At 36.3% G+C, this 11,050-nt stretch overlaps 2 protein-coding genes across 2 annotated transcripts; both read left to right on the plus strand.

Moving 5' to 3' along the window:
* Positions 1-2,454: 2,454 nt before the first annotated feature.
* Smp_068400 (hypothetical protein) lies at positions 2,455-5,398 on the plus strand (the record flags this gene model as incomplete). Its single annotated transcript, XM_018795523.1, has 3 exons — positions 2,455-2,503; positions 2,553-3,319; positions 5,192-5,398. The coding sequence occupies 3 exons, from the start codon at positions 2,455-2,457 to the stop codon at positions 5,396-5,398; spliced, it is 1,023 nt and encodes a 340-aa protein (XP_018649827.1).
* A 5,544-nt stretch (positions 5,399-10,942) lies between these two features.
* Smp_159170 (nuclear lim interactor-interacting factor-related) lies at positions 10,943-11,050 on the plus strand (the record flags this gene model as incomplete). Its single annotated transcript, XM_018795524.1, has 1 exon — positions 10,943-11,050. One exon carries the CDS (start codon positions 10,943-10,945, stop codon positions 11,048-11,050), a length of 108 nt encoding a protein of 35 aa, XP_018649828.1.

An 11,050-nucleotide genomic window follows, 5' to 3' on the forward strand; every position in this document is an offset into this window, starting at 1 on the left:
TAAATTTGGAAAGAGAAAAAGATAAAGACATGAGGAATTCAGAAGATTAGAATTTGGTAGAACACAAAGAGTGGATGCATCTTCGCCATTGCAAACGATTTTGAGCCATGTCATTCAAGGTCTCTAACCATCGGTTGCTGTCATCTCGCGAATCCCAACCAGGTAGTCTACACCTACCAACATGGCCCAGTCCACTTGTCAGTGACTTCATTGATTTGTGCCACGTTTTGGTCTGGCCACCCCTAGCTTTCTTCCAACCTACTCCTACACCATGAAACATTGCACGTCGGGGCAGTCGGTGGTCGGGCATACGTAACACATGTCCCAGCCATCTCAACTGATGAAGTTTCACTACTTCATCAATCGATTTGCCATCCCTACCTAGTACTCGTTTCCTAACAACTGCATTACTTACCCGGTGGTCCCAGGATATACGAGCAATGCTTCGAAGACACCTATGATCGAACACTAGTAGCCTACGAATATCCTCTACTCTTATTGGCCATGTTTCACTGCCATAGAGTAGGACGGAGCGAACTGCTGCACAGTAAACCCGTCCTTTGGTTGCTAGACGGATATCTCGCCTACGCCATAAATGACGCAAGTTGGCGAAAGCTAGACGAGCCTTCTGTATCCGTGCTGAGATTTCGTCACATACCAGACCACAAGGGCTGATGAGACTTCCAAGATAAGTGAAGTGGTCTACACGCTCAACTACTTCACTCCCTATCATTAGTTCAGGTGTCGATGCAACCCAATCCTGAAGCCACTCAGGATCTTGGTGGCTTTGTAACTATATTGTTCTACAGGATAAATCATTTCTGATAAATTTGAGAGCCTTGTCAACAGGAATATTCATAAACTTGCTGAAATGTGGATGGTTGATTTCACCCTCTTATTTCATGTAGTTTTTCGACAAGTGCGAGTTAATCTTTACTCCATGTATTTAAAAATCGCGCTGCATTTATAAGATTACAACTGTAGAAGTACCAAGCTTTGAAGTTTTTTTTGACTTGAGTGTGAATAAGTATTTACGTTATAAAGGTTATCTTGTTAATAATGCTCTTGTACTATGAGATGCCATTTTAGCAAAGTAGAATAACACCATAGATGTTCCTTGGTTCTACTGTTATACCAAGACGCAAACACTAAAATTCCCAGATCCAATGTATTTTTGTATAAAGACAGTACAGCGAAGAGAATTTTCTCGACGATTTATGTATGTTTAAGCCAAAATCTGAACGTAGACGTCTTCAAATAAACGACTAAATGATTTTATGGAATAATAATTCACATAACTACTGCTCTTAAAATGTCTCAGATTCAGTTGTATGGAGTTCACCTTATTCTTCAGGGATTGGTCCCTTTCCCGGAGACTCACTAGCTAACTTTGAGTATGCACACAACACTACCTTGTTTGGTGGAGAAGCTGATCAAGTTTAGTGTTTGAAATACTTTGAACAACAATTCGGGAACTTTCGGGTGGATTTCTTTTAAAACCTGCGTTAACTCCCAGATTGATTAAAAGGTATTAAACTGCTTTGGTCATTTCACTTATATTTTAAGTCTCATCGCATTTGGTGAATTGAGGTGTATCACGTATTTTTAACCACCACCTACCTCGACGCCTAATGCTCGCTGGATTAAAAATGGGTCAAAGGGAAGCTACGGGTGTCAAACCACAGTATCAGTCCACAAAGTTATTGACTATTAGTCTGAACGATGTTCGTGGGTGCTGGCTAGCGTTTACGCGATAACAGCATCCAGTGTTTGGAAAAGTTGATTAATATGTCTCAGAATCGATCACAATGACAAATATGTATTCACTCTTGATCTTTTGCACTTTGAGTTTTAGTTTTTTCTACTGTTTACTCACCAAGGTGGTTCACTGTTCTCGAGCCGTCTTCGCTATTACTAGTCACTTGTTTTGCCTTAGTACCGCACAATGTAACATGCCTTCCTTGTATTGTTACTTGATGTATTCCATTCTATACGTCAAACAAACCTACCTTTTGATCGTAATAACGAAATTGCGGTTATAATCGGATTAGTCAAATACCGATTTCCAGTAAAATTCTAATAATCGGGCTTTAATACTATCCAAGGGTGTGGTTTCGAAGGTCCAAATATTCTACTTCTTTCAGATAGTTTCATTACAATTTGTGTCGTTTGCATTTAATGGCTTTGAGTTAAAAACTATTCTCATTTTCAGATATAATGTGTTCAATAAGAGGTTGAAGTTATCAAATATGATTGTGTAAGAAAATGATGAATGAATACATTTCTGAAGTTTCAAAAGATAGTGCGAAATCAGATATGTAGTTTCCTAATCTCATAATGACTCCCTAAAAAGTATTTATTTGCTGTACTCAATTTATAGTCTTACTTATTCTAAAACTTTTTCTATTAATTGTCTAGTGATGCAAGAAACCACAGGAATATTACATCATAATTATGGAAACTTCTAAACAGACTTGCATTGTATTAGGTGATGAATATAAAGGTTGGTTGTGCTAACTTTCCAATAATTAGATCCATTATTTTACAATTAGATGACAATGTGAATCTCAAATTATCATATCCAACTAACTACTTCAATAGTATCGAGGACTCTGACTTATCGCATGTAAATGAAAATGGAATATCCGATGGTTATGCAGAAATATATTCCCCTACTGGTAGTATGTCTAGTTCAGAATCAGTAGAAATTCCGTATGATATTCCTGATAGTCAAAAGTATCGTGATCTCGGTGCATATATAAACTCAGTTGTGGTTGCTGCTTGTAAGAATGAATCCTTAAATTCTGTAGAACCCTGTTCACAGTTATCACAAAAAGGAACTGCATATATAACCAATCTAGAATTAACCGAGTCGAACATTGAAATGGTACATGATGCACCTACCAATATAGACCATGCAGATACATCAAATGTGATGGAAATAAATAACAAACATGACATTCCTTCATCTCCTCTTCCTCAGAAGCATTCAGCTGGAACTCTGAGGTCAGATTGTTTTAAAGACTCTCATACTGATGAAAACTTTGTAGAGGAATTTGCTGATTTTGTGAGTAATGGCCCTGTTGATGAAGATTGGGCTATATTTCCACCCGAAGTACATAAAAACATAGTTGACGTTATGGATGATAAGCCTCCCATAACAAATTCTCGGAATTCTTTGGAATCAGATGATAATGAAGACTTTGGAGACTTCACTAATTTTACACCAAACATTGTTTCTGCCACAACAACGATTGTAAATATTCCGAACAACGCTGAACCTCCAAAAGGAAAACAATCATCTACTCCTGGTATTTTGGTATGTTTTTGTTCGTTTATATGTAATTCTAAAACCTAAAATGATGTGTTCATTAAAAAAGTTAATATTAATGAGGATATATATATATATATATATATATATATATATATATATATATATATATATATATATATATATATATATATATTGGTACTCTTCTGTGCCAAGATTTGTGTCTAAATAAATATTAAGATGTTATTTCAAGCAACTATTAGTTTTGGTAAAGTAGAAAACCCATATTTAGTAACGTAATCTTGAAGTTCTGTTCCTAAGTTTGTTTCATTCGGACTTCGATCAGAAATCCTTTAGTTGACTTTTATTCAGACTGTAATAGCGCATATTCCTTGATTCTACTGGGATCAAATCTCCAGCTTTTTAATAATAAAATTGTCGAATTCTGTTTCAAGGCTGATAGATTTAAATTCTTGTTGTCTCATGAATGTTACAGCTAGAAGCTGTATGCAAATTTTTTAAAAGGAACCTCAATTGTTAGAGCATACTCGCTTTTAAAATAGATGATAAACAGTAATATTAAAAATGATTTGACATGGATGAAGATCTTAAGTTAGTGTGATAATGAAGGATTTAGAAATAGTATTAAGTCAACGCTGAAAATAATCATTGAATGGGTCAAACTTAATAGTCACATGTACATTATTTGATAAAATAACTGTATGAGAACCTGAAGAGTCTGTAAACATCTTCACTGGATTTTTAATTTTCGTTTGTTCAGTCAGTCAGTCACAACGCATGACGTGGTACTTATGTACATCGGTTCAAGTTCCCATACCCCATTAGCACACAGAGATGAAATTGTCAAATCAAATCTCGGAATAGTAGAGATAGTAATAGTGTGAGTGGTAATAGGAAATATTAGGCATCGAAGATACGGTCCGAAGGGAAAAATAAGTTAGTGAAATAAAAAAAAAACATGTTATGAGGAATTTAGAATCACAAAATTTGGGGGAAGACTAAGAATGGATGCACCTGTTCCGTTGCAAATGATTTTAAGCCGTGTCATTCACACTCCTTAACCATTCGTTATGATAATCACGTGAACCCAAACTAGGTAGCTACATCTATTAACATGACTCAGTCCAACTGTCAATGGTTTATCAGTAAGGGGTTGTGGTTACACACGACCTTTTTATTAGTATTTTCCTTGTTAGCTTCGTACTTGTTGAGACCTTACCGCCGTAGATGAAAATCCGTGGTATTAGACGAGGTGTGCATTTCTGGGGTCGACCTTTTCTAACCCCACCGTTCATTTTGATAAGGCAGCATCGCTGTTATGCTGGTTTTCTGGAGGAAACACCTAACTTCCGTTACACCTTTATACAGTCACCAGTGCGACCTTGCCCTTGGACCTTAGGTTTTTCGCTTTTAGTCTTACCGCTCTTCAACCGACCTGCTTGGCATGGTAGGACCTTTAGGAGCGATTGTTCCCGCTAGTATCGCTCGATTAGTTCATGACGATAGGCAATCCCGATCACCATATCAAGGTAGCGGCAACGGTTGGGCTCTAGACCACTGAGTTGACATTAACCGGTGTTAGTGCCTAACTTAAACCAATCCACGAAATCGCTCGACCATCTTCCATTGTTTCCGGTACGTAACTGCCTCACATTCGACATGGTTGGACTCCACTGGTCACGGCTTCTCACTAGAACTAATTATCAATTACCGATAATTATCATGTGCTCATTAGGGACTAGCTACGAGAGGTATCATCTGCGTCAATAAGTGAGTTTCCTACTGACTGTTGTTCAAACTAAATCACACTCATTCTGTGTATGATTTATTTGCCAGATAATTTACCTTGAAATTCAGTATGTGCATCTGTTAGCATATATTTGTTTTTATGTCCTATAGGAACGCTTATTACAGAAATTGGAGCCATCATTGGATAAAGCTTTTGGACTTCATTTCAATCACCAGACTGATGAAAATTTAAATTCGTCAATAGAAACTCTTAATATCAGTCGACTACACACAAATATCAATAAATCTATTGGCTCATCATCAAATAAAGTTTCAACTTCGATAAACTCTGGATTAAACATAGTTAATAATCGGTAATTATTATAAATACTTTTCTCATTAATATGATTCTACATAAGTATATTTGTATATTCGAGTTTGCTTAGTAGATATAATAATAATATATTCTGAAAATAATAACAGAATTCATACCATTTACAGGTATAATCGATTTGATATCGGTAATAATATAAAATGTGGAGAACAGATATGTAGTATTAGATTGTTTGAAGTGTTCTAGTTCAAAAATTGTTTAGGTAGTACATTTTCCACTTGTATTACAATAATGAAAGGCATCAACTGGGGAATTTCAATTCCTTTTTTAAGTGAATATTTTGTTGGTGTATGAACGGTGTATTTAAGGTCGTTTCCCACGCCATAACACTTTGATTATAATAATCTACAACTAGGGAAAATAAAGCGGAGACAGAGAGCACGGGACAACAAAAGAAACAATTACAACGATAGGTCTATCAGGTCTACCGTAATACATGTGCCAGATTATTTTATGACATACCATTCGTGTTAGATATTATTCACATTATTTAAGGTTGCCAGGAATGATGTTAGTCTAAAGTAACAGCATTTAGGAAGGTTTACTTAGTGGGTTCGGTAGTAAAAAGGCTTGGACACTCAAAGTATCTATAATATGTTTTGCGGAATATGATATACTTACAGGCATGGGAACATTCAAAGCATTTTTAAAGGAGAAGTAAACATCAGTGCGACGGACAAAGGATGGAGGTGTTTTTTCTCACGGACAAATTGTGCTAGATTATTCCATAGTCTGGAAAATTTTCTTGTAAATTAACTCTTACGGGGAGAAGATTTAGAATGTTGTTGTTTCACCAATGACAGAATCACGGACTCTGTAGCTAGGATTTTCTGCATTTTGAATTGCTTCATTGGATGTGATATATAGTTTACTAAGTATTTTGAAGAAGATTGGATTTAGTTTAAGTCTCCTCTTCCGTAAAGGGTCGAGTCGAAGTTTATTGCATCTAGATTTATAATTTAAGGTACAAGCAGTCTCAAGAATGCGAAGTGTAAATCGTCTCTGAACGAATTCCAACTTTATTTTATCCTTTATTGAAACAGTAATAAAAATAAACGTACAGTCTTATAGGAGCGGTCAAACCCATACTTTATGCAGCGAAATACGTGACTCGTTATAGAGGTTACGAATTATGCAACCCGTAAGACTTTGAGACTTGGAGGTCTGTTTCGAGAGCTGTTTTGTGAAGGACCGAATTGTAGGAATACTTAGGTCCATTACTCTATGTCACTGAGATAACACCTTACCATTCATGGTAAGTTGAGTGATGTATCACCGAAGAATATCCATCCACATTTAGCCGTGTTAAGTTCCAATTCGCATTTTAAGCGCCACTTGTCAATCTTGTTGAGCTACATACTGATACAATTTCGCATATTGTTCAGCTCAGGAGGAGAAAATGAATACACTACTTTAAGATCATTTGCATATAGAAGAGGCTTACCCATACAAAAGCAACCACAAATATCATTTATATAAACTAAAAAGAGGTTGTAAATATCTTAGCCCTCTAAGGTATGCAACATTTTCTTCTGTAACTCACAAATAATGAATAGCTTTCAGTAAGTACTTCTCACACCTGAAAACTTCTGCTCCATATCGACTTATTGAATATTCTCTGATATCTAAAGTATATTGTTTAAATGGATTAATTCATAGTTAATGATTTCCAAACAGATGATTATTCCGCGTGTTTAATCGTTGTAACATACTCTTTCACTCTGAACATTTATTTTATTTATTTATTTAAACATAAATATTGGTACAAAAAGGCACCAGATAAATATGCACCTCACAAATCTCACTCGATTTGTGTGAGGGCTGTGATACTGCCCAGGTGCCCAGACTGAAGCAGGTGGTTTTCTTAGGGGGCCACACCACGAGCCTTTGACCTAAAGGTCTAGTCCACAAGGCAGTGGAGCATCGTAAGGAGATGCAGTCCCATGGTGGCCGGTGACCAACAGTTGGTTCATACGCCATTCGTTCCTTCAGGATACTGGAGCCCATGTACACCATTGGTTTGGGATCAGGGTTTTCCAACTCCCCTAGGTGGATCCCCCACATCCACCAACCCGGTTAAAGCGCCGGACATTCACTTTTCGTCCTCTCAATTTCGTAAAGAACACCCCCGCCACGAGAAGGCAGTGAGTAGGACTTCCCTGACAGAGGCTATATATTCGCGTGGCCATATGAGAGCATTTCGAGAGGGAGAGCAGACTCTCCCCACTCTCGGCCGTACCAGGGCATTTGGGGGCCCTCTGAACATTCACTCACAATATATGTGAATCGGTGCATGATAAGAAAAATACTGCTGATGTAAGGAAAATAAAAGTTGCTCACGAATTAGTGTTTCTAGACTCTCACATTCTTTCTTTTAACTCTTCCTTCTATTTGCTTTATATCTTTACTAATATTAAAAATCACTGGTTTTTTATAAGTTAAAATTTTAGAATCCACATTTGTTTTCAAATTAGGTCGTATTAAGTTAGATTTACAGACATTCTAGTATGTTGTTGTTCACAACAATATTAAAATCTAACTTAATATTTTAGCTTACTTCTGATATCACAGTATAGTATGTGCGGAACTATGATTTGATGTTTAGAGTTTTTGACATTCAATAGCTAACTTGGTGGATACGGACAGCCTGATTGGGGTTTGACTATAATTGTGATGAGCGGTTGCAGACGTTCAGTATGGCTCAAAATCGGTTACAAGAACCCAAATTCATTCACTTTATCCTTCTTTAGATCTCGAGTTTCAGTATTTGTTCATACATACCTAATCATTCTGTCTTTCCTTACCATATTCCCAATGTTCAGTCTATTTCGTTATCATTGCTGCTACATGACTTCAACTCCCTAACTGTTCAGCTTGTTAATTTCATCTCGTAATGTTAATGTGATATGGTAACTTGGCCCATTCCATAAACTTGTTAGACTTTAAGTTGATCTTGGTTAACTGATTGACTAGGTTGCGGATTTTGATTCTATTCTCTACCTACTTCAGTTCAAGCCTTTCCGTAGTATCCCTAAAGACACAGACAAACTTACTCCATGCTGAATATCTGTAGTTGGTCATTGAGTAGTATATTAAACTCATGTAACATTTTTAATTTACTGATGAAATCTTTGTAATAAACATGCACCTGGCTCTTTTTCTTCTGCTAAAGTAAATGTGAAATCTGATAGAATAATAACAACAATAGTTTTCTTAAAACTCTGCATCAACAAATCCGCACAAACAATTCACTAGATCTACAGAATAGGTGAATTGTGGCTAGACATTAAGTGGAAGATATTTTTTCGTCCCATTCTGGACTCTTCAAGTGGGTTTACGTGCATCAATGTTGATATTAATATTGGAACCCGGTAGACGCAGTAGCACCATAGGGTTTTTGGTCAAACGTCATAGGTTCAAAACCCAATATAAACATCAACAATGAGATGCAGGTTCATTCAGCTGACTTATCTCAAGTAGGACGAAACATGGATCCCGTATTCTATCATAAGCTAAAATCCGTCTGACTTGTAACGGACTATCTCTATCGTGGCCTATCACACAGAATACACTGATGCTAACAAAAAATGATCGAGTTTCAGCCCTGAATATAGACAATGGGATGATAATATTGCTTAATAACAATAATATAAACTTATCTAATCATTTACAAATCTGTTAGCCTAGTTAAAGGCCACATACACTACAAAATTCATGTTTTGTAAAAAAAATTGCTAAAGAATCTTAATTACTTTATTTCAATTTTTTCTCTAGTATCTGGAGTCGGCTATGCAATCCTGATCGACTTCCAGAAATAAATCAACACTGGTGGAAATCTCCCATTTTCATGACATATTTGAATGCTATTAATGTGAATCCCCAACATGCAGTAAGAAATATTCCCTATATTTTCCATATTATTGATTTCTTGTCTTATGTTGTGTTTTTATTTTCAAAATGTGATGCAAAAGTTTTGCAATGACCTTTGAGGTATCGCGTAGTATATAATCAGGAAGAAAAGGTGAATAAGTTAATGAGTTTGTAGAACTTATTGAGATTATGTTGCATGTGCTCTCAGCTACTTCGTAATTCAATGTACTGGACTGTTTTACGTCGGAACAACAAATAGAAGGAAAATCGTTGTTTATGAATTTTCTAAAAATTGGTTAGCGCAAGCTTTACAGATGTTGACAACCGCTATTTATTGATTTGTTCTGAATGAAAATTTGACGTTTATATGTATGAATGCTTAAGATACTCGTTGAGTTTCAAGAACGAACTCTCCTCATATTTAGCTGTATTAGGGCATTTAAACTGCTCGCGTATATTGAAAAGAAACTAATATGACTTCAATTAATGTATATTAAAAGAGACCACATAATTAATATGATAAAGTTATCTGACCAATCTTAATAGTTCTTCAGAACATCTCGAAGCTTAGTATTGATTGTTTTTCAATTTGAAGTGGAGCAAGAAATAAGATGAAAGCTGTTAAGAAACTTTCGATAACTTTCACTTAAGGTGTTACGTGGTTGGTTTGTAAAGTCTTCATTTTTGTTTTGGTCAGCATAATCAGCGACTACCCGAAATTTAAGTCAGCTTTAAGGAATGATCCTACCAGTTTAAACTATTATTCGTCAATATTAGAGCGAACAGTTTGACAAAAATTGAGCGCCGAGTATAGAGAAGTTATTATGTGATGTGATTTTATCAGCGTTTTCAGAAAACAGGATTGTATCATCTGAGTATTCTGAGACAACAAATGGACCTCTTGGCAGGTGGTCGATTCCTGAAAATTCAGTCGACGTAAACGTTATTTCTAGCAGTAGGTCTCTGATGAAATTGAACAAAAGTGAAGATAGTGCACAATTTGCATTTAGAGGGTGAGAAACGCATCCCAAACACCATGACATTGTCGCTTAGTGCTATCAGTGTCTTCACAAACAGGACTATATCATCTGCGTATTCTAAATCATTAAGTGGACATCCTGGTAGGGGGTCGATTCCAGAAAGTTCAATCGATGTAAATGTTATTTCCAGCAGTAGGTCTCTGACGAAATTGAACAAAAATGGATATAGTGGCCAGCCTTGTCGGACACCACTTGAGGTTGCAAAATCAGACGACAGTTCTCCATGAGCTCCGACTCGACTGGCAGTGTTCGAATAAAGAGCCTTCACAAGGTTTGTGTACTTCTAAGGTACGCCTTTCAATGACAGAAACTGCCACAAAACCTCTCTGTCTGCAGAGCATGGATGACGTAATTCTAAATCAGTCACAATGGCACAAATGCATTCACTCGTTGACTTACTCTACATCTGAAGTTATTCTAATTGTTCGTGCACACCTTCTCTTTCTGTCTTTTCAACCATATTCTTAATGTTCTCAGTCTTTTACATTGTCTATTAGTGTCTTTAATAAATGTTGACAGTGTTGTAGTGAGATAATGAAGTTGATTTGAAGAATGTGATTTATTCTCGTCATATACATCGAACAGTCTAATCATTATCATTGCTACTACATTGTTTCGATGTATCCACTATCCATCCTGTTAATTTCCTCTCGTTGTGCTAATATGGTAAGGCAACATGGGCTAACGTTCATCATGTGGATCAGACTCTATACTGATCGTGACTGA

Source organism: Schistosoma mansoni, chromosome 2 (assembly GCF_000237925.1).
Source record: "Schistosoma mansoni strain Puerto Rico chromosome 2, complete genome".
NCBI lineage: Eukaryota > Metazoa > Platyhelminthes > Trematoda > Strigeidida > Schistosomatidae > Schistosoma > Schistosoma mansoni.